This window comes from Choristoneura fumiferana, chromosome 11 (genome assembly GCF_025370935.1).
Source record: "Choristoneura fumiferana chromosome 11, NRCan_CFum_1, whole genome shotgun sequence".
NCBI classification, from domain to species: Eukaryota; Metazoa; Arthropoda; class Insecta; order Lepidoptera; family Tortricidae; genus Choristoneura; species Choristoneura fumiferana.
In genome coordinates, this window is record NC_133482.1 from 10,318,467 (window position 1) to 10,346,222 (window position 27,756).

Below are 27,756 nucleotides of genomic sequence, written 5' to 3' on the forward strand. Positions count from 1 at the left end.
AGACGTTGTTCATTGAAGACGAAGACGCCCATAAGAGTAGAAATACTTCTGTTCTCCTTAGGTACGGACTCCAAGCATTCTTGAACTCAAGATATGCTGAAGGCAATGTGTTAAGAATCCTGTTCATCAACAATGATTGCGGGAGAGATCCTTCTTCCTTTAATTCGTCATTGAGTTGTTTGCCACAATGCCTGCAGCTTAGAGACGTGCGTGGCAATGTCGTCAGCTTCATCTTTAGTGTAAGTAAACAGCTGGCAATACAACAAGTCTAGTCTTCTATCATTCTTCTGCTCGTATACTGAGTGAAGTATATCCCACATTTCCTTACCGGATTTAGCAGTGAGTATATGGCGTTTAGGTTCTGCGGAGACGCTACAGCCGATGATACATTGGAGTAATGCGTCGCGTTCTTCATACTGGGTAAGTTTCCTTTGATAACTTGCAGTTTCGTCAGCCGACGCGTCTTTCTTTAGGGGTACAGGAAGAGTTTTCGACGCCTTTCACAACATCTTGCAATTTATGCATAGTTAGTTGAAGGTTTATATCGAATTTCCATACCAACCAGTTTTCCAGTCCGCGTAGCTTTTCAATATTAAAGCGATCCAATTTTTGGACACTCATATTTGCAAAACACAAATTTGAAAAGGTAAAACTAATCCCAAAAATAGAAGAATATTACTTATAAAAGGAATTATTTGTAAAATTCCCATAACCGGAAGCGTGCTGGGCCATAACCTAATGAAACAAATATTCTCAGAACCAATTTGTATGATCTATGAACAAATCAAATCAACGTCAAGCAAATAACACATATTGATGGCCAAGTAAATGAAGTTCACAAAGAACACACACAAATCACACAAACCCATCTATCACCACCACCACACTAAACTGACGCGTTTCGAACTCAACTAGAGCTCATCTTCAGAGTGACACAACCGTACACACATGCTACCAGTTGTTAGACCAATAAGTTCATTGACTTAATTAATCCATAACTAATATTATAAATAAATGCGAAAGTTTGTTTGTATGTTTGTCCGTCTTTCACGTCGAAACGGAGCGACGGATCGACGTGATTCTTGGCATAGAGCTAGTTTATGGGCCAGAGAGTGACATAGGCTACTTTTTATCCCGGAAAAATGTACAGTTCCAGGAAAATGTAACAGTACTCGATAACCGAATTCCACGCGGACGAAGTCATGGGCAAAAGCTAGTTTTGATATAAATGTGTTAATATGCTAGGGTAGGCACTGCTTTTACATATACCTCTTCCCTGTATTCGCCACTGTGTACGAATGGGCGCGCTAACCGGGGGCAGCATAACTGTAACATTTGATAAGTATGTATGTTACCTTTGAAATTACAATACAACACAATACGATACAAATATTCTTTATTGGACACCACAAATCAGTAAAAACTTTTATATAGACACAAAAATGACATACATACATACAAAAAAATATATAAAACTATTACTTATATAAAATAATCGTAGAAAATTAAAAAATAAATATTCTTATCCCGCGAGAAATATATTTGTCTGGGATAAAAACTATCCTGCCAGGGTCTCAAACTATTCTCGTACCCAATTCGACTTGAACCTATCTAAAAAACCTCATATCTCTTCTAGGTACGAGTATAGATTGGAAAACAGGTTCGCATGGAACTGGCGACGCTGTTTCCACGCTAACAACTGTCATAAATGAAGTAACCTCAACTCAGGGAAGCGGTGAAGTTACAACCACGCATCAAAGTGTTGAAGCTACGACGCTAGGAAGCGAAGCTTCACACGGGCGCGGGGAACCTACGACTCAAGGAAGTGGAAGTGTCAAGTCTGTGTCGCATGGTGGCGATGGGGAAACTGTATCTACTGATGGAAGTGTTGAAAACAGTGAAACAACCTCAGCTAAGGTAATTGATTAGTATTTACGATATATTAAGGGGCTGTTTCACCATCCATTGATTAGCGTTAGCTAGCGATTAGGTGTGATGCCGTCTCTTATTTGTTTTGTTCGAATAGACGGAGACGGCATCACATTTAACCGTCGGTTAAAGCTAATCAATGGATGGTGAAACAGCCAATAAAACTCTTATCACAGCGGAGTAAACGTTTTTATTATTAAACGAAAAACGAGATAAGAATACCATTCGAAAGTACCGTTAGCATAGCAGTACGTGCTGAATAAATATAGTCATAAGTTAATCTATGATACACATGTTCATAGTTTGAGTGCACCTACCTATAGATAATAGATTTATAAAGTATGTTTAATCATAATCGGTCACTTCACTACGTATTTATAATAACAATAACTCAATGAGGGTTTTCACGGAGGTGAAATATCGCTAGATGGCGTTAGTATCGTGAGCTCCGTTTGACGTTTGCTTGCGATGAGGGCTATCGATTTTTGTCTCACTAGATGGCGCACTGTTGCGTGAGGTTTTTAAGTATGGCTTTCAAAGTCTGATTTTACGGGTGTGAAAACAAAGTTTAGATTAAAATCATATTTAATACATCTTAAAACCGTACCCTAAAAATATCGAGCATGCCACAGTGTTGCATAGTCCCCGTTTTGTTCGGAAAAAAGGTAGGACAAAGTTTCCGAAAGACAAAACTGCCTCAAAACACAGACATTCATTGCCCCGGAACGCATATTTGCCATAATTAATTTCAGATATTGCAAAAACATCACAAAATTATTCTAATTTTAAATAAACCCGCGTAGCTCACCCAAAAACTATGAGATTTGACATTTCCGAGACCTCACGCTACACTAGCGCCTCTAGTGGCGAATTCATACGCGATAGCCCTCATTGGCTCATTTAGATCCCTTTCGAACCCAGCCAAGTATGAAAAGAATAACGACAATAGACTTTATGTACAATTCATGTCAAGTTCAAAATTCAAATGCAAGAATTATAACAGTGGACCTTATGAACAATCCATGTCAAATTCAAATGTAATTAACCCGCACGATCGCAACGGCTGGGATCGAAATGGTTATTAAACCAATCACGAGCAAACGTCAAACGGAGCTCACGATACTAACGCCATCTAGCGATATTTCGCCTCTATGAAAACCCTCATTCTTGGTGAATGCTGAGTCATTTATTTTATAAAAAATATTAAAGTATTTGACAAATTGGTCATTACTGTTATAGTAATTTTCATGTTATTGATTCGCTGTACCAATCAGAAATACGTTTATAAAAATACATTAGTTGTGCATTAAACAGCGTTCGTATAATAATGAAATCATTTGTATTTTATTTAACTTCATAATATAATTTAAATAATAGGTAATAAACAATTTATATTTTTTTCCCAAGCTTTTCGACTTCTTCGTGCGTAGTATCACCGACACGTGATCGCTTTTACCATATCTTTCTACCCGTGTGACAGAAATAATTGAAGATAAATATTTAGTTTTCGAATAAAAAATGTCAAAAGTGAAGCGCGTTCAAGTTCGCCCTGCTGACGTGTCCCACGAGGTGACGTCACGCGGAACATTAACTGGCTACATCTTCATTTTATGTTTAAATTGACAAAAGAAAAAATATGTGTCCAATCTTTTCTCATAATATAACTGACGGATTAATATCTGTTTAAAAAAGAATACCTCGTTGAGTTTCTTGCCGGATTCTTCTCAACACAGGTTTTTCCGAACCGGTGGTAGATTTTTTTTGACATTCATAAGTGCTTGTTATAGCCTAAATTGAATAAAGATATTTTGACTTGTTTTGACTTTGAATAAGATTTTTTTATGTAATTAGCCCACTGTACAGTGGAAGTCAAAGATGTCTTTCTTTGCACTTTAGTACGTCATGTGTGACAGCGACAAGATAATTAAGTGTAAACGTATAATCTTTGACTTAGACTGCACGTCTAGTTGTGGGAAAGCTTTGATCGAGTTTTTCATTGCTGTAATTGACATGCACCGCCGGTTCTTTCAGTCGGACCGTCGGTGGATATTCGCGATGCGTCACGGCGAGCGCGTGGACCTCACGTACGGCGTGTGGGTGCCATTCTGCTTCGACGAGTGCGGCCGATACGTAAGGAAGGACCTCAACATGCCGCTGACGCTCGGGGAGAGGTCAGTGCACTTGCTTTGGACCCGTTTTACAAAACTTTGAAGGCGCGGCCACATGCTCATCGCTCGACGCTCGTTTCCAGCGTCAAATCTGGTCACGTGACATATAGCAATAAAGCTGAAAATGTTGAGCTTTATCGCTGGAAAAAAACCTTTTTTTTATACAGTACAGGCTTGCAATTGGCCACAATCATGCCTGATGGAAAGCGAAGATGAGGCCTACGATTGGGCACGCTTGCCTAGTAAATGCTCATTCACCCTGGACTTGAAAGCAGCCAAATTGTACTGTTCAGGAAACACAGTCGCAGGCAGGAAATTCCACTCTTCAATTTCGGCAAAAACACTGGTTTTTTTTTCATTCACTCCACTTTGCAGGTGGTAGAACCTTGTGTAAGGTCCGCCCGGATTGCTACCACCATCTTGCTCGCTTATCCTGCCGTGAAGCAGCAGTGCTTGCACTGTTGTGTTTCGGCGTCGAGAGTGAGACAGCCGGTGAAATTACTGGCACTTGATCCCATCTTAGGCCTCTAGGTTGGCAACGCATTTGCAATACCCCTGGTTTTGCAGATGTTTATGGGCGGTGGTGATCTCTTACCATCAGGAGACCCACTTGCTCGTTTGCCATCCAGACGAATAAAAAAAAATCTTTTATTTGTACCACTGCCACGACTGCTACTAAATGAGATTAAAAAATCAGCTTCCAAGACCAAGATCATTCCTGCAAGCAGCCATCTTGACGCTGCTGCTCGTCGCGGCGACTTGACGCTACTTCTTTTGAGTCGCGGGAAATTCGAAATCACATTCAAAATGAGGTCACGTGGCCAGATCACGCGACTGCATGTGGCCGCACCTTGAAGGTCTCACAAACAGCTTAATACGGTTAATCGTTACGATGCGCTGCTGGGAGTGATCGACGTGTGTTAATATTGTCACATTTTTAGTCATACCGATTCTAGTCTGAATGACGGTTCGCAACGTTCTTCGAATCTTATGGGTGAAAGACTTAAGTACCTACATAACTTGCTTTGTGTAGTACTAACCGTCCGTATAGATAAATCGACGTTCCATGTTCAAACAATGACCTACATAAGTCCATTCAATTCTCTGCATTGCTACATACAACTGGTCATTCATTGTAATTAATTTAAAGAATGTTGAAATAAATATCCAAAATAATAAAACAGATGACCCACACGTCCAGGTCTTAGGTAAGTCGTAAGTACATCTGGAAAAGTTAGGAGTCAGGAGGTTAAATTAAAGACGGTAACAAAATACTACTATAAACTTAAGCTGCCGCTTTTGCGCTTGGCACGGGGCAATTTAAAATTGAAACTAGGTCAATAGAATAGCGGCATCTCGAGAATAGCACATTGAACACTATTACTTTAAAACCGCACGTTGTGGGTTGCAATTTAGTCGAATGTTCATGAGGCTTTGAGCACTCTAGGTAATCATGTCAGCCTCATGGGTGCTCAGCACATTTCCCTACACAAGGTACATATCGAAAAAGTGGTATATGCAAATGGCTTTGTCAAAGAGCCAACAATTGACCTGGTCATTGTGCATGGGAGCCAAAACAAAACAAAAAATGGTGTTGTTAGGGCGGGCGGCATGGACTCATACAGCAAGGACACGCCGCTGACGCGCGTGGGGCGGCTGCAGGCGGCGCTGGTGGGCGAGGGGCTGCGGCTGGCGCGCGCGCGCGTCGCGCACGTGTACGCCTCCGCCGCGCTGCGCTGCGTAGAGACCGCGCACCACCTGCTGGAGGGTACGTGGGGGGGGGGGACACGCGCGGGGCGGCTGCAGGCGGCGCTGGTGGGCGAGGGGCTGCGGCTGGCGCGCGCGCGCGTCGCGCACGTGTACGCCTCCGCCGCGCTGCGCTGCGTAGAGACCGCGCACCACCTGCTGGAGGGTACGTGGGGGGGGGACACGCGCGGGCGGCTGCAGGCGGCGCTGGTGGGCGAGGGGCTGCGACTGGCGCGCGCGCGCGTCGCGCACGTGTACGCCTCCGCCGCGCTGCGCTGCGTAGAGACCGCGCACCACCTGCTGGAGGGTACGTGGGGGGGGGGGACACGCGCGGGGCGGCTGCAGGCGGCGCTGGTGGGCGAGGGGCTGCGGCTGGCGCGCGCGCGCGTCGCGCACGTGTACGCCTCCGCCGCGCTGCGCTGCGTAGAGACCGCGCACCACCTGCTGGAGGGTACGTGGGGGGGGGACACGCGCGGGGCGGCTGCAGGCGGCGCTGGTGGGCGAGGGGCTGCGGCTGGCGCGCGCGCGCGTCGCGCACGTGTACGCCTCCGCCGCGCTGCGCTGCGTAGAGACCGCGCACCACCTGCTGGAGGGTACGTGGGGGGGGGGGACACGCGCGGGGCGGCTGCAGGCGGCGCTGGTGGGCGAGGGGCTGCGGCTGGCGCGCGCGCGCGTCGCGCACGTGTACGCCTCCGCCGCGCTGCGCTGCGTAGAGACCGCGCACCACCTGCTGGAGGGTACGTGGGGGGGGGACACACGCGCGGGGGGCTGCAGGCGGCGCTGGTGGGCGAGGGGCTGCGGCTGGCGCGCGCGCGCGTCGCGCACGTGTACGCCTCCGCCGCGCTGCGCTGCGTAGAGACCGCGCACCACCTGCTGGAGGGTACGTGGGGGGGGGGACACGCGCGGGGCGGCTGCAGGCGGCGCTGGTGGGCGAGGGGCTGCGGCTGGCGCGCGCGCGCGTCGCGCACGTGTACGCCTCCGCCGCGCTGCGCTGCGTAGAGACCGCGCACCACCTGCTGGAGGGTACGTGGGGGGGGACACGCGCGGGGCGGCTGCAGGCGGCGCTGGTGGGCGAGGGGCTGCGACTGGCGCGCGCGCGCGTCGCGCACGTGTACGCCTCCGCCGCGCTGCGCTGCGTAGAGACCGCGCACCACCTGCTGGAGGGTACGTGGGGGGGGGGACACACGCGCGGGGCGGCTGCGGGCGGCGCTGGTGGGCGAGGGGCTGCAGCTGCGTAGAGACCGCGCACCACCTGCTGGAGGGTACGTGGGTTGTGTGTCAGCCCGATTTGGACTGTTTGACGAGACCTGTTTCGACTCACGTCGCATATAAGTATCTGTAGTTCACTGCTGGACATAGGCCTCCCCCTCTGAACGCCATTACACACTGTCCACGGCTCGACGCCTCCAGCTTCTACCAGCAGCTTTTCGCAGATCGTCATTCCATATTATATACAACATGTTATTTTTGTTATTTGTTAACTTTAAGGAAAAAATCTGATGGGAAATGATCACCACTTAAATTATGACTTTTTTAAAGTCTGTGACTAAAGCGTTTTTAATTTACACATATCCAGTAGAAGAAGGTTAAGTTATTACAGATTATATACTTAGTTCACATATCTGTTTCTATAATTCTCCAATAAGATGAGCTTGAAATCAGTATCTTCTTCTCAGGACTTCAAGACCCGTCTTTAAAAGTGAAGGTGGACCCGGGTCTGTTTGAGTACAAGAACTGGTATGCAGCCAAGGGCATGGCACCATTCATGACGCCGCACGAGCTCCACAAAGCCGGCTACAACGTTGATCTAGAGTAAGTCATCAATTTAAAGCGAGTTACTGCACTTGTCGGATCTCTGTTTTTCTCATAGTAAAGACAGAAGGATCTGACATCATTGTGACAAAATGTCATCAGTGCACACTTAGCCTTAGTTTGCGAGGGTCACCGTTGTAAAGATACAGTTGGTTCCATAAGTCCACTTTCCATACTAGTTGCACAAACAAGAATATGGGGTACTTTACTTATGTCAGAGAAGCAACTGTTCAAGACAACTATGAAATTTTTGAGAATACCTGTGGGATTTTATTTAATACAGGAGTTTCAATTGCAGGTGGTAGGACCTTGTGCAAGGTCCGCCCGGATTGCTACCACCATCTTGCTCGCTAATCCTGCCGTGAAGCAGCAGTGCTTGTACTGTTGTGTTTCGGCGTGGAGAGTAAGACAGCCGGTGAAATTACTGGCACTTGAGGTATCCTATCTCAGACCTCTAGGTTGGCAACGCATCTGCAATACCCCTGGTGTTGCAGATGTTTTGGGCGGTGGTGATCTCTTACCATCAGGAGACCCACTTGCTCGTTTGCCATCCAGTAAAATAAAAAAAAAAAAAACTGCCGGTCCACGTGAGCGATGCTGCAAGTAAATGGAACAAAAATATAAATAAAAAAACAAACTTCCAGATATAAGCCGTACGTCACTTTGGACACGAACACTGCAGAGACTATGGAAGAGTTTTACAAAAGAAATGAATTCGTGATGCATTCAGCTATCAAGGACACAGAGGCTGAAGGTGAGCCCTTTTCTGTAATTTAAAAAATTTAACAATCAATATACTCTGGGACATCAAAGAAATCATCTTCCTTTTTGATTACAAATTGCCTAAAATATTTTTACCTTGCTTGTGTTTTTGTGTAATTGTCAATTTAAGATATCCATATATGTTTATATAAAAAAAATACTGTTTATCATGCAATATCTAAAGATATATTTGGACAGCTAAAAACTAATGCTTACATCATTATATCTCACTCCTAGATGAAGAGTACATCAACTCAACACCCCATTTGGAATTAGACTTCACCGATATTGTCTTTTTGAAATGAAAATGAAAATATTTTATTGCATTTTTTAGGGTTTACAATTATAGTATCAAGGTTGGGACTTCCTTTTAAGTATATAAATACTTTTGTCCCGAAAACCTCGACATTGGCGGAATCATCGATAGTATTGACGGAGCTATATTTTTTTTAATGGATTGATTGATTTAGACTTCATTCAATTTCTTTAAGGTGTAATTTAAAATGGTGGATTATTTTGAGTTGATATACTCTTTATCTACGAGTAGGAGTGTGATACATTAAAAAGTTAAGGATTTGAGTTGATATTTAGGCTCGCTGATGCTCATGTTCCAGGCGGTAATATAATCTTCGTAGGCCACGCAGCGACATTAGACATGATGGTGGTAGCTGTGAACCGTTTGGCGAACCCCCACAGCGACCACCCCCCTTACCAGCTGAGCAAGCACCTGCTGCGCGTGCCTTACTGCGCGCTCGGCGCCATGCGCGACCGCCCCTGGCAGGTGGTCTCTCCCCCCTGCCCCCCTCCATCAACTCCAGCTCGGGAAGGTTCGACTGGCGGCTACTGCTCGATTTGTAAGATGCAATGTGATATTCATGGTTTATTAACAGTAGTTCCATTGGCAGTACAAATAAGGAGAATTGTTAGTATGAAAAAAACTACTGTGAGTAACCCATATTTTAAAGTCTTCTATAACCTGTCCACTTAGCACTTTGGTGTATGATTCGCGGTGTTAGGATGCAATTTTAAAGGATTTTTTTATTGGTCGTTAGAAACGCAAGTAAATATAGCACCCAATGTCAGACTTATTTTGTCTCTCTTCTCAAATTTAAGAGCTATGCTCTTGTCGGTGGAGTAATCGCCACTCCGCATGGTCTTTGGCTGACTTATTTCGTACACAAAATAATTTTAAAAAATATTGATTGAATTTCGTCATTATATTGACATTGACGTTAACATTAAATTCATAACTAAGTACTCGTAAGTAGTCATGGAAAACATGATAAGCCCAACGCCTTAATTAGCACTTTTTTAGATTTCAATATGGCTGGCTGTTATCGTATTTTGAACCCTTTACATTTTGTTAGGCACAGACAAATACATTTTGCTATATATTTTATTACTTTCAATGGGTTAGGGTTCGAAAACGACTGTCTTGTTGTAAAGGCGTATCACATACAGTACAGTACAGTAAAGAAAACGTTGAGTAGATCAGGCTCACGTCGGCATCTTTTAACCGCGTCTCACGCGAGAAGTGACGACATTGAATAAGGTTCTTATGGTGACAATAGGGAGGATGAATGTGTTAGTTTGTAAGTTGTAAATCTAGATTACAAACAGGCCAAATCGCATTTTAAACAACTCGTACCGTGAGTTTGGCATCAGTTTTAAAAATAAAACTGAAATATAGATGCACAGAAAAACCAGAAAAATATGACCAGCGCTGGGAATCGAACCCAGGTCCTCGGCATTCCGTGCCACGTGCTATACCGCTACACCACCGCTGGACTGGTCTTATTTTTCTGGGTTTTACGGGATGACCGTAAAAGTAACAAAAATTAGGAATTGAAATAAAAAAAATACAAAAAGATTCCCAAAAACCAAACTTAATTTGATTGCTTAATAACGATATCTCTTGTCCGGGTGAGCGGTTAGTTCCAATGGAGTGCTGAAAGTTTCTCGATGAGGGCTACAGCATAGATGTCGCTAGTGTCGCTGCTTAAGTGACTAAATAAGAAACAAACAGGCTGAGATATGTGGTGCATAGGAGAAATTCGTGTCTGTACCGTTGTCCAGCGGTGGTGTAGCGGTATAGCACGTGGCACGTAATGCCGAGGACCTGGGTTCGATTCCCAGCGCTGGTCTTATTTTTCTGGTTTTTCTGTGCATCTATATTTCAGTTTGTATTTTCGATATGGGTTTTACGGGATGACCGTAAAAGTAACAAAAATTTGGAATTGAAATAAAAAATACAAAAAGATTCCAAAAACCAATCTTAATCAGTTTTAATTGTTTTGTACAAACTACGTTTAACTTTTCATGAAGATTTAATTTAATTTACATGTGTTGAAAAAACTTGGAATATAGAATAAACCAAAAGCCGCGTTACACTCTGCACGGCTAAACAAAAGCTATACCCGTCACTTCAGTCTCTCGTAGTCTTAGTCATTGCAAGTTACATATATATAGACATTATTAGTTAGTATTTTGAACTGGGGGATGCAATTGCCCGCTGAAGGACTGACTGTCAAAACGTCATGTTATTCTCTTTGAGTGTAGTAATATTTGCTCCTCTAACAGTTGCTCGCATGTTGTATTCTATGTTCTAAGTAATTGAGTTAAACATTGATAATTGTTTGTTTTTTATTAACCCTTTTCTTGGCAAGTTGAAACAAATGTACTGACAAGCCTCGTTGGATTCTTGTAGAGCTAACAAAAATAACTGGAAAAAAGATGACCTGAAATATGTATCATATATGACTGACAAAACGTTGTTTAGGGTTGTAGAGCTAACAAAAATAACTGGAAAAAAGATGACCTGAAATATGTATCATATATGATACAATGCAAAGAAAAGGGTTAAGTGCCATGGATATTTGTGAAAGGTAGATTTCTATTTCCATTGCTGACTATTCTAGCTGTGACTGAAGTTGTTAATTAAACATGTTTAGTAATCTGTGATCAAATACAGACTTTTGAAGTCAACCTCATTGTATAACCTGTGTTACATTATAGCTATTTATTTTATACACGTTTTCACTAACTATATAAGAGAAGATTATAATAGAATTATTTTTAAAATGTGTATTCTATTTTATCAGACCACAATATACAGTACCACGTTCATAATGTCAATTATAATCTGTTTATCCTTATCGTTTCTTGTCGTGTCGTTTTAATTGTCTTCTACTGAGACACAAAATTTTGAGTTACCTACTTGAAACCGAAACTTTTATCCATGTAGTATCGAGCTAGAATTCTGTTTACTTACACTTTTTACTTTATTAATTGCCAGTATCATACTTAGACTAAAAGATTTCCACAGTATTTTCATTAATTCTAGTCAAGTGTTTCTAGGCATTTAACTACCATAATAATATTTTAGTCAGCGTCAAATAAAAGGGACCGGTACAAGTGCTCAGATGTATCATAACACGATTCGTTGTCAAGAAAGAGAGTACGCTTAATCCCAATTACATGCAGTGGTCTATGTCGACCCCCAAGGTTCGATACCTACCTATGAGAACCAAAAAGCACCTGAATTTATTACTTTCCATTAAATCAATATTGAGTAAGCTACCTGAAACCGGAAGACATGGTTAAAACTATGAGACAAAAATTTTGGGTACCTATAATCTATCTGGTATATTTGAGCATCTTGGCCGATCCGCCAATATATTTGCTGCTGACTATAGAATCGCAGTCGTATGTGCGATACGCGCGTGTAGTTCACATTATGTTGCGTGCTGCATCATCACAGAATCTACCAATCACGCGCGTTCAACAACACGCCGCTCTCGCAGATTGCAGTCTTTATTAGTCACTCACTGCCAGTATGTTTAGTCAGATCGGTTCTGGTGTAACTATGGCTATTTAATTCTGTTCAAAGATCAGTTCGGCTGGCACGACAAGTTACTGCATGCTTGACAAGAAGCGATTCGTCTGTAGCAGTACGTTTTGTGAGCATTTATAGTTATTTTCAGAAGTTAAAAGGTTAAAAAATTACATAAATGTTTAACTCGGTAGCATCCTCATTTGATGTTTATTCTTTATTTTCAGATTTTATGTGGATAGTCAGTAAACATGCCCGTATTATTGCTTGACGCTGTTATTGGTCTCATTTAGGTTGAGTTTTATAAAAAGTTCATGAACATCAGTCGTTATAGTCAACTGCACACTTAGCAATAGTTGCCAGTACCAACTTCACGGACCATTTAAACTCTACGAATAAAAATCTCTCGAAGCGTAACTAAGCCCGAAAAATCATTCCACGGAATACCTACCGCGGCTCGCGGGGCTTAAAATACCCACCGCGCGTCGCGCCAGTTCCGCCGTAAAACTTGAGTCGTGCAGTCGCTCCGTGGAAAGTTTCGATTAAGTTTGTGATTATGTTTTTACGCTAATCAATTGAAAAAATATGCCGTCATGTTGTGTGAAGTGGTGTAGAAGCCATTCAGATATGAAAAACACAGGGCTCACCTTTTATATGTTAGTAAATAAATATTTAAAACACCATACTTGGCGACCCTGGAAAGTGTTATGCAACATGTAACTAGGATATTTTTTTCCATTGAGTATAATAACTCTCACGTGATGTGCTCAAATAAAATATGTTTTTTCTAGTATGAAGGATGATATCATGCAATAAGTATTACAAAATGTTCTAGTATGCACTAGTAAAATTAAAATCTTCGTCTAAGCCGTTCGTTCGTCTAAGCCACAAAAAAAGTTTAAAAATCAATCAAAATATCTAAATCTTTCTATCTAATCTAATACCTTTAAACGAGCAATTTTTGTGTATATATTTCGGGAATCTCGGAAACGCCTCCAACAATTTCGATGAAATTTGGTACGTAGGGGCTTTCGGGATTGAAAAATCAATCTAGCTTGGTCTTATCTCTGGGAAAACGCTAGTTAGCAAAGCTCGGTCGCCCAGTACTTTATAATTAAATAGTAATGCATGGAAAATTATAAAAGGTCCCTAGTAAGTGAACAATTGTTTCCAGTGTTGCTATTTAATTTCCTCTCTTTTGGAGTGAAAAGCAGATTGTAATACTAGCTTTATACCCATTTTTCCCTCGAAGTTTCTATCCATCCAGTAAAATGGCTCGTTTTATGTTCTTGTTGTACAATCTGCTATTCTAGTTTTGTTTAAATTTTTATGTTGAAGTTCAAACCAATAGCCTATTATTTATGTCGGCATACAGTTTGGCATTTTTTTGTTGTGATTTATCACCACCTGCTGTAATTGTAATCACAAAGATTATTTATTTTCATTGTTGTACTTAAAAAATGCAATAAAAAAATAAACTCTTAAACAAGCCTATTTATTTTAGTGTTTCTGCATAATGCCATCCACGCATTGTAAAATCGCCCCTCGCTTGTCGCATGGGGCGGCGCCGACTCTTACGCGGACCAATAGCGGGCAAGCTTTGTCTATGAGAGTGTGAGTGCTACGTTGTCATTGCTGTTAGCTTGTTTGCGTAAATGCTACAAATGGAATCACAATCGAAGCGTTCATTGCTAGCAGTTACGTTTCATGAGAATTATTATTCGTAAGTTAAACTTAAAGAACCATTAACTGACTTATAAAACCCTGCCTATGGCTGCGTATATACCAGAGCTATTTGAGGAAAAATATACGAATAGGATTACATTTCTTAGCCCTAATAGGGAAGCTGCGTTACTATTGGTGGATTTTTCTTCGTTCACAGCTTAACTATTCCACACAGCATAAGAGTCAGTACAGATGGACTGCATTCCAACTGCAACGTAAACGCAACTGCTGACTACCCATACATTTCCATCGCAGCCAGCGTACAGTTGTGCCGACTACAATGGAACTACAATGAAAAATGTATGGGCAATTACGTTGCAGTCGGAATGCAGCCCTAAGGACACTAGTGTCTCGCGCGGCAGCAGGGAGTTTCATTTGTTTGTAACACACAATGTCATATAAGCTTTCAACAACGTTTAATGCTTGTATTTAGCACACTTGTCACATTTTGTACTGTTTACATCTGAGACAAGAATATGATATTGTTCAAGCTGCGAGCTACTCGTGGTACCTGTGCTGTGTTATGTACTTCTTATGCCTTACTAGACTGATTAGCGTTACTATTAAACATTGACCTCGGTTGTAAGCAAAAGTTGAATTTATAAGTAATAAAATAAGGAGCTAATTATAAATAAATGACACGTGATAATTATCTGTTTTATTTACACATAAGAAAACCCTTAAAAATAACAATCATATATTAAATTTCCAACAATGTTTTCGGATATGTGACTAGACTTCTCTTACCATTTTTATTCTTACTTTATTACAAAGGGGTAAAAGCTATTGTTTCAGACAAAATGCATGTAGTAAAAGCGAATAACGATGTGAGTTATGTTATTTCATCTCTGAATTCATAACTTTCTCTCTTAATTATCTAGTAAAATTCGTACATATGCTTAGATATCCGAGATCAAATTAGTAACATTCATTTTTTCGGCAAGAATTTCTTCCACAATTTGCTGTATTACCTGCCTGTCTTCAGCTTTGATATCTTCTGGTTTGGTCTTATCATCATATATTTTTCTATCTATAAGTCTAGCTATGACTTCTTCAACTATATCATCTATGTTTTGATTGGTACCTATTGTTTCACCGGCAATAGAAACGTTTTCAGCCTCGGCCTCTTTTTCTAGTTTCTCTGGTTCTGGTATTGGCTCTGTTTCAATAGGCACCGTTTTGTCAAGGACGGTTTCCATTTCTGGTATGTCGCCTCTTCCATCGACTTCATCCTCTGCTTTAACTTCCGCTACTACACTATCAGAAAGTTCTTCTGCAATTTTTTTGTGACGTTTCATTAACTCTCTGAGCTTCTCCTTAGCCGAAGCTACAACTTCTTTACGAGTTTCCGATTTAATTTTAGCAATAGCTTTGCGTTTCTTTTCTTTTCTCAAAAGTTTCAAATCGTCAACAGCTTTCTTTACTTTGGGTTTCTCAAATAATTCTTCGATTTCAGCAGGCTCTTGGTCTATTTGTTTGTTATCATCTTTTATGACAAGTTCATCAATAGGAAGAACATATGTTTCTATATCAGCCTCTTCTTCAATACTAGTTTGTATTGGTTCCACATCTTCAGATAGTTCTTCATCACCTATCAAAGGTTCAATAAAGGTGTCTTCAGAGTTAACATAATTCGTTTCTAAATTCACAATACTCTCTTTATTAACAAAACTGTCTTCTGTTAAAATTTCTTTTGTGTCATCTTTATCATTCATTTCGACTTCTTTAATTGAAGGCACATTGTGACCCTGAGGATATTCTCGGAAATCTTTCCTTTCTAAAATGAACAGTGCTGGTCTTGTCTTGATTCTAATTGGAGGTAACAATTTGTAATTTATAGATACAGAAGAAAATGTGTCTATACTATCCAAAACTTTATGTGTGTACGTAAACGTTTTGAGGTTGGGCGAATATTTGCTTTTAGCTTCTATCAGGAGATGGGTGTATTCTTGCAACTGTTCAGGTTCGAGGGATTCGTTCTTACTGTACTTCCAATGATTATGTATCTCTGTGAACCTTGTCACACCAGTTTGTGCAGCCAAGTTACTGATATGTATGTGAACGAAGGGTTCGTTCTTCAAAAGTTTATGGAATCTGTAAGTTTATTATTTATTAAATATGTATTTCAAATTTGGTTTATTTACCACACAGTGCTTCATTTGTTACACTTACCTGGTCATGGCTACTCCGCCAGGGTAATTCGTCATAGCGACGGACACAAATGCAATAGACAGTAACACATTGCCCAATATTATGACCATGGTACCCCAGAACAACAGTTCGTAAATAGGTGCTTTCGTTCGTCTCATGTATCTGAAAAGATATGCATGAAAAGTTAAGTTTAATTTACTATAGGTACCTACTAAACTTGTGACAACCAAAATCGTTAAGTTTTAACCTCCTACCGCACAGCGTTCTTTATATAGGACTTATTGTAATTTGACATCAAACTCACAAATTACATAAAGTTTCATGTTCGTAAAACAAAAATTTGACTTGGGCTGCAGGAGTACAAATACAACTTAAGGATGTTTTTGATAAAAAGAAATTCAATAAAAAGGACAACAGTTACATAGGTTATAACTTTTCAATAGGTACAATGCTTGTAAAGTTATTTGTACGCATACATCCCTCGTTATTTATTGTATAACATAACTTACATATAAGAACAAGCTCCCGCCGACGCCATATTGAGCAAAGGGAACACGTATATGATAAATCTGAGCTCCTTGTGAGGCAGGATTGAGTACAGCATCACGTAAACGACGGCCGGAGCGGCCAGCGGCACCAGGCGGCGGTCCAGGTACACGCCCACCGGGACCAGCACCAGGCTGGGCCCGAGACCACGGGGCAAAGCCGAATAAAAGTACCACAGAAATGGAGATGTCTGGATTTTTGTTAAGGTACTGTTTTTTTTTTATATAGGTGGTTAAAGTAATTAGTTTAGTTTTCATTCTGATTTAATTTTCGTTTCAAGTTTGACTTGGTTATTGCATTGTTTTTTTTTTCAGGCTCGCGCATTAGTCAAAGGGGACCGGTATTGTTATTGGAGTATTTGGAGCAAATAACAAAAGATGGATATAGGTCAAAATTTTAAAATGGAAGACAATCTTTTCTTTACATTCAGTTCTTTACCTAGTATTCAAATATATGATTTATTTAAAAAAGGATACACCCCAATCGGAGCTTTTGTTCAGTACTGTATTGTACCAAAATACTTCTGCTTCAGGCCATAGCAGGCGTCTCCAGAATATGGAGTCCACTATCACCGTCAGAGCTACGAGTCCCACACCAGCAGGAACTACTATTTTGAGCAACCTATAAGCATAAACACAGTGTAACCAAAAAAAAAAATTAGCTATGTCTAGTAGTTTTTAGTTAAATCTAGCCAGTAGTCATACATGACACCTGACCTGACCCAAAGGCGAAAATATTAAAATGTACAATCAAAATCAAAATATAAAAATAGGGCCCAGTGTCCTTTATATAGGATTTACTTGTATTGTAATTGGGGTCACTTAACCCCTCCTATGCGGGAAGGGTTAAAAGTAGTGGATTCTAGTCTCATCTGTTTTAATAAGAGCAAATTCTGCTGATTAAAAAAAAATACAAAAAGATAGCCTTAAATTTTACCATCCATGCATCTGCATACGAGGGGATAATCATGTTCATAAATCAAAAATTTGACTTGGGCCACAGGAGGATAAATTAGCATTGTTTTACCACCAATAAATTAATGAAAAAGCAGAAAAAGAGCAAGTGGAAAGTGACAAAATATAAACACTTACATCACAACATCAATCTTTTTAAAATACAAGTCTATTATTAGGAAGAGTCCAAACAAGACAGCCAGCTCAGCCCTGAATATGATCATGCTCGCTCCAGCTGATATCAGGAACTGCTTATGACTGCCAGACATCCATCCTTCAAATGCTAATAAAACTGAAACAGATAAATATTTTTTTATAGGCCAACATGACCTCAGAAGTCCTGATTTTTTTTTAACTATAGTTCTACAGGCCGAGCCAAGAACTCCCAGCATTTTGAAAATAATTTAAATAAACTTATTTCATTCAAAAATCTGTACTTCACATAGTACATTCAACTGTTATTCTTACAATTGATTTGTACTTTATGAAGTATTCAAGGACTTATAAGGATAAAAGAATTTGATTTTAAGTTTATAAATTATAGTACTTTTTATCTCAGTTTTCTATTCTCATACTGTTTGCTCCAGTATATCATAAAGATCCAAAAATGTTTGTACCTAAATTAATAAAACAAATGTTTCTTTTTTTTTATTCTGTCTTAAATGCACTAGTGTGACTATGCCAGCCTCATTGCAAGACTTGATGGCCAAATTCATCAAACAAAATAAACTGCAAAATAAACAATGAGATGACCACTTATAAAGAAAAAATAATCCAGGTTTTAAACTGGTTTTTGACTCACCAAGAGGCAATGCCAGAATATTTGGTAGTGGACGGCTCATGTAGAACATGAAGTGGTATTGAGAGACTGTTACCAGAGTGAACCACCATGCAAAAGTGTTTCCATATTGTTTTTGCACGGCGTTTCTCAGGCGGCTCCATGTTGCGATAACTGTTAATGCTAATGTAAGACGTGCTGCAACAAAAAAGACCAAAATTCTACTTTAATTCAATGAAACAAGAGTGAAATTTCCACTGTAAAGTAGTGATTTGTTAAATTGGAATATTAAAGTTTATGTGCCTTTTTATTATATTCTTACCGACATATTGCATCCAGAATTTATTTATTCCAAAGAGATATAAAAGCGCGCCAATAGGTGCGGATAACGCCGAAATAACAAGTGGCCCGATGAATGTCCGCGGCACCACCCCCGGGAACTCATTGTGGTCGTACTGGAGCAATGTATTAGAATATTACATACTGGTAAGTATGCCACACAAGATTCCAAAATTAGATTTTCTCCTGTACCTGTGTGAGGTTATGTCGATGATATAAAATATCGTGAAATGCTTGAATATTGAAACTTTCCTCTACTTTTGTGAATGGACATAGTATAACATGTAAGCTAGCAATGACATAAAGCAAACGGGCCATATTTTTATACCAGAAAAATACAAAAATAATCAACCCATAGCGCACTCCTCAAACGTCAACCACACGTCAAGTCAATCAACACGTTTGACGTTTTACGTCTGTCAGACCGACCGGACCGGTCAATTCACCCGGACAGAGAAATTTCAAGGCGCGGCCACATGCAAGTCGCTCGACGCTCGCTTCCAACGTCGTCTGGTCACGTGACGTATTGGTTCTGTGCACGACATCAGCGCCACAACTTTTTTGGCTCTGATGTTTTGAAATTTCATCGCGACATTGTGACAAAAATTAAACCTATAACGTATTAATTTATAATACAAAATTACTGTGATACCGTGATTTGGGTGGACAAAAAAGGTTGTGAATTCATTTTTGGTCATTTAAATTAAATGAGGTAAGTAAAATTTATTGAAAAAGTGTTCTTTATTTTCGTTATATCAGGGTTTGTTTACTTCATGTTCAGTTGTACTTTTACTGTAAAACGAAAAAAAAGCTATCTTATTGGTTTCTTTCAATAATAGTAAAATTATATAATTGTTCTTATATCGCTAGTCATAATTTAAATATCGTTTTCAGATCAAAATGAGTATCATTTCGAAGACCGGTTTTGTGAGTATCACTCAATACAAATGTATAACCACAAACCGTTTCATAAGGAAAATTGTTGCTGGACATGTCTGAGATGTAGAGGAATTAAGAACAAAACAGGGACAGTGTTCAATAATTCAAGCTCGCATCATAACACAAATATCTATTACTAAAATTAGGTACCTAGTTCAATCCAATCGTTTATTTAACTTTTGACAGTTCACGCACGTGAAGTTTTACAATAATTTCCGGCACAATGTACTACAGAGAATACCGCACTTCATGGACGGGTACCGCCGACTTAGTGATGTGCCACTCTTAATGAATGACCATAGACTCTAAAAACCGTTTTGAAGTAAATCGATTTTATAAATAAAACATACATTTAAAATTATTGTGATCATATATTTTGTATCAAATTAATTTAAAAATAATAAATACATTAATATGCCTTTTAAAACAACTAAAATAGGCACTGTAATACTATTTTTAATTATACCTACCACGGGCGTCTCGTTGTGAGTGACAACAAACTGGCGTCGCTGCCGCGTCCAGTTTTGCTGCTTCATAATTAATAAAATTACTAACTTACCGTCGGAAGTGATAAACATAACTATTAACTTAACATAAATGGTTTATTTTAATATGTAAGATAAAGTAACTTAAACACCTGTTAATGTTTATAAAACAATGCAAAATGTTGAGCAAAAATAAAAAATGAATGTATTAAATCGATTAAAACTTCATGAATAAAATCAATTGTTAAAAGAAATCGAATCAGTAACGCATCAGGGCATCACTATTTTAATTATTACTCGAGCTGTCAAAAGTTAAATAAACGATTGGAACAATTATAAAGTTTATACAAATTGCTTTGTTAATGACAGATTCATATGAGTATGACAGATGACAGAGCCTAGATTATTTCTTATTTTGGCCACTATGAGCGCTGCGATAGCTTTCATTACCCCCACCTAGTACTTCGCACCCTCCCAATAGTGATAAAGCTAAAAATGTTGAGTTTACTCGCTGGTATAAAAACTTAAATTTTGCAAAAAAACACTGTCATTTTTTTTTTCATTTACTATTTTCTTTCATTTGTACCACTGCCACGACTGCTACTAAATGAGATTAAGGAATCGTCAAATCTTGACCCTGCTGCTCGACGCGATGACTTGACGCAACTTTTTTGAGTTGCGGGAAATTCAAACCACATTTAAAATGGGGTCACGTGACTAAATTCATCGCTGCAAACGGGCGACGAGCGGCTGCATGTGGCCGCACCTTTTTGAAATAATTGCGATCAACGTCTGTCGTACACTAGTCAAGCGTTATATTTGGATATTTTAATTAATGTTTTATAGTATCAATGTTACTTCATAACCCTTACCTCTGCTGTGCCCAGGTTACTAACTACTTGCTTATTTTTGCGTGAAACTTGTGAAAAATAGAAAAATACTAACTCATTCCATTATAGTCCAGCTGGGCCACTACGTACCTCGAAACTCGAAGTTCATATCGTACCGTCCCTCTCGCTCTCGTATTAAATAGGATAAGTGTCAGAGGGACCCCACGACACGAACTTCGAGTTTCGAGTTTCGTAGTAGCCCTGCTGAAAAAAATAGTACGCGGTTATAATTGGCAGGAAAGTCAAATTTACGTTTAGTTTGCGGTGTTAATTACTTCATATAAAAATTTCAAAAAATTTTTATCACGTTGAATCAGAATAATAATTATTTGGGGAGCAATCATAATTGATCAGTGAGAAGATTTTTTTTTTAAGTTTTCTTTAGTTAGTTTTCGAGTGGACACTAACCACTCTTACCATTTAATGGGTATAGTAACTAAACGCATTTTTTGACAACAATCGTCAACAATGGTGGAAACGGATTCCGTGACATACAAGGCAGTGTTCGTTTTCTAAGACGAAAATTATCAATTATGGTCAATCTTTCACACGAAATCGTAATTGCGATAATATTGCAATAATATTTCGCTTAATATTGACATAAAACTATAAGAATGTGTGATGTTTGTTCCGAGTTCTCACAGCTTTTACTAAATTGTAAGCTACATTGTTTCGAAATTTTGTAGTTGTATTCTGCTTTCTTTTATTACTTTAGAAATTAACTATAATTATTAATTTTGCAAAAATAGTAATGAGTTTTATATTGCTACTTTCACACTCATTATTATTTGTGTAATTTCAGGTGAGGCAAGACTAACTGACGATGTTTCTCAATATCCAACTATAAGTCAATTCGAACTTGAAACTGTGTTGAACTACACTATTACATGGCCTCAGAGGTAAGAATGTACAACTTTTCGTATTGTCTTTGTTCAGATAATTTGTGTAATATTATTTTGGCATGGGTAAATTTCTACTGAGCATTGGGCTGGTTGTGTTTTTACTACAGTCCAGTATGTCTGTTTTTCTTTCTAAATGTTCAAAAGATAAATCCATTTTCCATAACCGAAAAGTATTTTCTACTATTATCGTTTTGGTTTCATGGCTTATTAGTGTAGTAAGGTTATTGTTACTATCTATATTGTTTTAGGCAATGTATGTGCTGCTATCGAGATGTAAAAAATTTCGAAAGGTTCTATCTAGTAGTACAGAGCATCCTGTGCCTCTCTGTGTGTCAACTCAAACTACTGAAAGATGAGTTGATAGCGGCAGCTAAAACACCACCACCAGAGGAGTCTGAGGACACACCAAAACTCCCAGAACCCACCCCACCTAGCAATGAGGAAAAGAGTGATGGTCAGAAAGAGGAAGCTGCTCCTGTGGGGGCAGAAGACTCCAAAGTCAGCAAAGAGTCTGGTGAATCTACAGAAGAACCCACCACTTCAGCGAAACCTCTGACACCTAATGATGATTCTGACACATGGTCATTACAGCAAAGAGAGAAACTCATGCATGTTGTCTCAAAAATATTCCTCCTCAATTTCCCTTTGTATTTAGCGTGTAAACACTCAGCATTGAGCCGTTTAGATGATCTGTCCGCCCAAGAAATTTCAAATCTAAGTTCATACTGTGACCTGCACGATACAGAAATACCAGCATACCTTTTGCGAAATGTGAGTCTCTTTTGTAAGCTGGGAGGGGTGTGTGCAATGACGTCTGTGTTTGAGCATGCTTCGCCCAGCAGCCTCCCATTGTCAATAGCACATTCAATTGTGGCAGCAGTTGGAAATCTTAAGCTCTGGCTAAACTTTCGCGCTGTGGCACAACTTTTCATGCCGCTGAGGAGCAAAATATTACAGTACATGTGCAGTCTAGAAGATAAGGACCTTAGAGTACCTGCAGTAAAATCAATGGCTGGTAAGTAATTTAAAATTTTATTTTCTTGATATTTTTTTGTAAATTCTTTCTTCCTTTCCATACTCATTAAAATATTATTATTGTGAACAGTTTGCATTAATCGAAACATATCCTATTATTAAATACTGATTTTTGTGCTTTCTGTACAGATTTTATGTGGGGCGCTGCGAAGGAGCCATTGGATGCTCCAATGACATTTGATGGTGATGGCCTTCAACTGGCATTTAAATACTTCAACAGCAGCACCCTGACAATGCGACTAGCCGGTGTTGCACAAATCAATGCTCACATAGCTGCTCATAACGAATTATGTGCAGGCGAACCTGCTTCTGATGCCGAGGTGGCGGGCCAGCAACTCGCAGTGTGGCTCTCTTATAATAACATCATTGAGCATTTGTTTGGACCCAATTTACATGTTGAGGTATGTGTGTTAAAATATATCATGAAAAATAGAAATATTGAAGTCAAAAACAAGGAAAAGTGGTGTTGCTTTTGTAATATGAATTTTATTGTGCTGTGGCGCAAGGTGAATTTATTTAAGTTTTGGCTTTGTCTTTGTATATTTCATCAATAGGCAAATTAAAAAAAAAAAACAATAAAGGGTATACAAATAAGGCATTTCCAGACACATCAACATCCAAAAAAAAAATTGTTGCTACCAACCATTTATTACTATTAAATATCTTATGATTTTACAAACTCTACTATGGAGTGTTAACAGTTTTTAGTTAAAATTCGCATAGTATAGGAAATATGTAATTTAATAAAATCATCTAAAAAGTACAGTGATGCCCACTGCAAGGGATGAGCCAAAATTATATACAGAATTCCATTAAAACTCCAAAGTAGTTTTAGTCTTAACTTATCCATGCAACAGCAGTTGAATATTGAATAAAAATAATTAAAAAATGATCATTAAGCAAGTCTTTGTTTGAGTAATGGCCTAATATTAATCATTAAGCACCTTAAGAATAAGAAACATTTATTTCATAACTAACATAATCAAATAGGAAGTAACAAATAGAGCACTACATCCTTTGTTTAAGTAAGTTATTTATTATTCTTTTTTTACAAATACAAGTGATCAATTTCTTATTTACTATACAGTAATTACAGCTCTATCTAACGAATTCTAATCGATTTTAAATGAAACGTACTTAACATTAGTATTTACTTTTAAATTCAAAGCCAAATAAAAAAATATTTAATAATGTCAAGATATTAAAATTAAAACAGATATATACAATCATAATCAGTCAAATAAACCGCCCCGCGTGATACCTGGTGCAGAGGTGCCCAATACACTCGCCGCGTTGCCGCGTTGAACCGCGATAGACAACCTTTGCACCAGAAACGATCCAGAGCGGGGGTCAAGACCTCTCTCACGAAGACAGCGCCCCACTTCATTAAAATTTTTTTTTGCCTCGGAGTCCCAACAAAACATTTGTAATTTTTTTCTTAAAGCACTATCAATATTTTATTCTCCGATTTTTATATTCAATTTTACGGTTTCCTTGGCCAGTGACAGCATATTTAAAATGATATATTTCTTTAAGCGGGTAATCATTAGCAGTGGGGAATCCTTAGTTTATATATTGTACTTTGTCGCCACCCAACCTACCTCTTCTGGTGTCAGATGATACACACACAGCGGCTTTAAAGCTGCTCGACCGCAAAACCTGTGTTTTGTTCGAACTGCCGCGCGCTGCGGACTGGTATCCGTAGTACATAGCGTAGCGCGAAGTTACATAGCTTTAAATAGCGTAATAACCCCTATTTTACTTGGGGCATCATACTTACACCTACTAAGTAAGTACTACTTATCTGCCTAATAATAACATTATCCTATTAATATTAGTTTGTATGTGTGTGTGTGCGTGTATGGTTGTCACTCCTTCACGCTAAAACGGCTGGACGGAATTGAATGAAATTTGGTATGTAGATAGCTGGACATCTGGAATACATGAATGCTACAATTTATCAAAATTTCGAAATAACAACCGCTGCCTGGGCTTAGAGGCGTGAAATTTCGCACTGTTGTTTTGTTTATAAAGCAACGTCAATAAAAACTACGATATAGATCCCATGGGAATTTTGTAGAATCCCAGAATTTCAATTCAACTGTGGTATCTAATGATTTACGCGTGCGATGCCGCGGGTAAACGTTAGTAAAATATATAAGGGCCGCCACATACACTCGGGTTTCCGTTTCCGATTCGGGATTTCGAACGCAGTAAATCCATACAAATCTATGGACCAACTACATACGGACAGTAGTTTTCCGTTGGAACTTTTCTCTGATTCGGAATTCCGCATGCTGGCCTGTGCGTTCTGAATTGAAATAAACGTACGTGTGATGTATTTACGTAATTCCGAATGTATGAGGCCGCCCTAACTATTTTCTACTATATTAGCAAAGCAAATTGAGCTACCCACTAAAGAATTGTCTCCCTTCAGGTGATCAAGCAGTCGCACATGATCCTAAAGTTCCTGGCGGTGGAGGGGCGCGTGACGGCCGAGCACGTGGAGCTGGTGTGGGCGGCGGCGCAGCTGAAGCACTGCGGCCGCCAGGTGTACGACCTGCTGCCCGGCTTCATCAGAGCGTTGGCGCCCAAGCCCTGCGCCCATCTTTATAGTCTGCTGTGCTCGCTGCCGCCCAAGGAACACACTGAACAGGTAATGCCTAATGTTCACTTAATGGCTTTCAAAGCTAGTACCTACTGTTGTGTATGTGTGTGTGTGTGTATCTTGATGGGCGCAAATGTGAGACCATTAGAAGTTGCAGTCATTAGAACCGTGTTGTTTATTATGATCATAAATGTGACAACTAGACAACCAGATTTCATCCAAATAGGTCCAGTCGTGTAGGAGGACTTAGGTGACAAATGCGGAAGAATTATATACATTAAGTGGCAGGCAGGAGCATGCTCTCGATATGGACGAATGGCGGAAAAAAGGGGAGATTTTTGCCAAAAAGAAGGTGTTTATATATAACATTGTGCAGTATCCGTTGTACAAGATTTTCTTAGGGCTAGATCAATGAGGGCTATCGTTTTTTGTCTCACTAGATGGCGCACTGTAGCGTGAGGTTTTTAAGTATGGCTTTCAAAGTCTGTTATTACGGGCGTGAAAACAAAGTTTAGACACCTTAAAACCGTGCCATAAAAATATCGAGCATGCCACAGTGTTGCATAGTCCCCGTTTTGTTCGGAAAAAAGGGAGGACAAAGGTTTCCGAAAGACAAAACTGTCTCAAAATACAGACATTCATTGCCCCAGAACACATATTTGCTGTAATTAATTTCAGTTATTGCAAAATATTCACAAATTTATTCTAATTATAAATAAACCAGCGTAGCTCACCCAAAAACTATGAGATTTGACATTTCGGAGACGTCACGCTACACTAGCGCCCCTAGTGGCGAATTCATACGCGATAGCCCTCATTGGTTTACATTGTTCCATGATATTTATTTATGTACACTGTCCATCAGAGCTTGTACCTGGCGTCAGCGCTGATGCGCGCGATGTGGTCCCGCGGCGGCGGCGGGGGCGGCAGCGGCGCGGGCGTGGCGCTGGCCACGCCCCCGCCGCCCGACGAGCCGGCGTTGCGCGCGCCGCCTTGCAAGCCGCACCACAACTCCTCTAGTGAAGCCAGCGTCTCCATGGACCAGACTAACTCCGATGACGACCCTGTTAGTGTTTGTTTCATTTTTTTATTTTAGAAAAATATTAAAAAAACATAAAATTTTAATGATTAAGGCTAGCTGCTGTACGGTTTCCAGATCAGGAGTTTCTGAATTCCTCACCTAGGCGCAGATGTTGGATTTCGCTCAAAAAATATTAGAGAAAGTGCGTCTTGCTAAAAATGTAGTTCTTCAATTATGTTTTATTATTTTCGGTTTCTTGTAGTGTGAGGAACTAAGCACGTCAGGCGAAGAAGCAGGGCCTACACCGCGCAAGCAAAGCAAACACCAGCGCGAACTAACTGGTAAGTATCATTTAATACTGATTTAGAAATGATTATAAATATTCTTGCTGAAAATAATATTGAAATGTTCTTTTAAGCTGAACAAGAGTGGCTTCGAGAAGGCGAAGAGCTTACAAAGAAGGAATGCGCTACCCTGAAATCCTGTCAAAAGTGAGTATTGTATCTGCACTTAATTTTGCATATCTATTTGTTTTTGTAAGCACGTTGAGATTTCTTCTTTCTGATGTTAAAAGAAACGAGGTGTAGAATTTAGTAAGAACTATCTTTATCTACGTAAAATATTACATTTATTGTTTGCATGCTTACCCAAGCCGAATTTGGCGCACAGTGAATAACATATTATGTACTATCTTGTATGTACCAATTTTCTGCAATAAACTTTATCTTATCTTATCTCATGGCTGTGTTCTGCGCAGGCGCAGCAAGCGCGCGGGCAGCAGCGGCAGCGCGAGCAGCGGCGCCGAGGAGCTGTTGCGCCCGCGCAAAAAAAAGCTCTACAAGAAACGGCACAAACCCACCAAGCCCAGACATTTCCGTCAGTATACCAATTATAAAAATAATAATAAGCCCTTTTATTTTGAATTGGGTACAATTCAGTTTGCCTCTTGGCAAGGGCCTCCTCCAGCTTCTACGCTCGAGGGTGGTGGTCATTTCTCCCTCGGTGACGGGCCGTGGTGGGAGAGGTTTTATTTATTTATTTTATACTTTATACTATTGCCATATTCTGTTTATATTCATCTGTTTCATTTTTATTTGACAAAGTATCAATTAGTTATTCTGTTTTTCCATTTCTT

General features: G+C 39.9%; 2 protein-coding genes and 1 pseudogene across 2 annotated transcripts in view; 2 read left to right on the forward strand and 1 right to left on the reverse strand.

Annotated features, from left to right (window-relative positions):
- The first annotated feature begins 1,202 nt into the window (after positions 1 to 1,202).
- On the forward strand, positions 1,203 to 9,369 carry LOC141432999 (ecdysteroid-phosphate phosphatase-like; annotated as a pseudogene).
- Positions 9,370 to 14,617: 5,248 nt separating this feature from the next.
- On the reverse strand, positions 14,618 to 19,165 carry Alg12 (Alg12 alpha-1,6-mannosyltransferase). The gene is made up of 8 exons (XM_074094499.1): positions 18,934 to 19,165; positions 18,725 to 18,857; positions 18,427 to 18,600; positions 17,763 to 17,916; positions 17,148 to 17,292; positions 16,635 to 16,861; positions 16,147 to 16,287; positions 14,618 to 16,068 (listed from the first exon to the last, which is right to left on the reverse strand). The coding sequence occupies exons 1-8, from the start codon at positions 19,057 to 19,059 to the stop codon at positions 14,874 to 14,876; spliced, it is 2,295 nt and encodes a 764-aa protein (XP_073950600.1). The 5' UTR covers positions 19,060 to 19,165; the 3' UTR covers positions 14,618 to 14,873.
- Positions 19,166 to 21,535: 2,370 nt separating this feature from the next.
- puf (ubiquitinyl hydrolase 1 puf) overlaps positions 21,536 to 27,756 on the forward strand; it is a 61,359-nt gene continuing 55,138 nt past the window's right edge. Inside the window, 9 exon segments of the mRNA XM_074094506.1 lie at positions 21,536 to 21,712; positions 21,858 to 21,954; positions 22,206 to 22,972; positions 23,122 to 23,393; positions 25,430 to 25,648; positions 26,466 to 26,666; positions 26,884 to 26,962; positions 27,040 to 27,112; positions 27,379 to 27,497. Coding sequence (XP_073950607.1) covers positions 21,670 to 21,712; positions 21,858 to 21,954; positions 22,206 to 22,972; positions 23,122 to 23,393; positions 25,430 to 25,648; positions 26,466 to 26,666; positions 26,884 to 26,962; positions 27,040 to 27,112; positions 27,379 to 27,497 — 1,870 coding nt within the window. The 5' untranslated portion in view covers positions 21,536 to 21,669.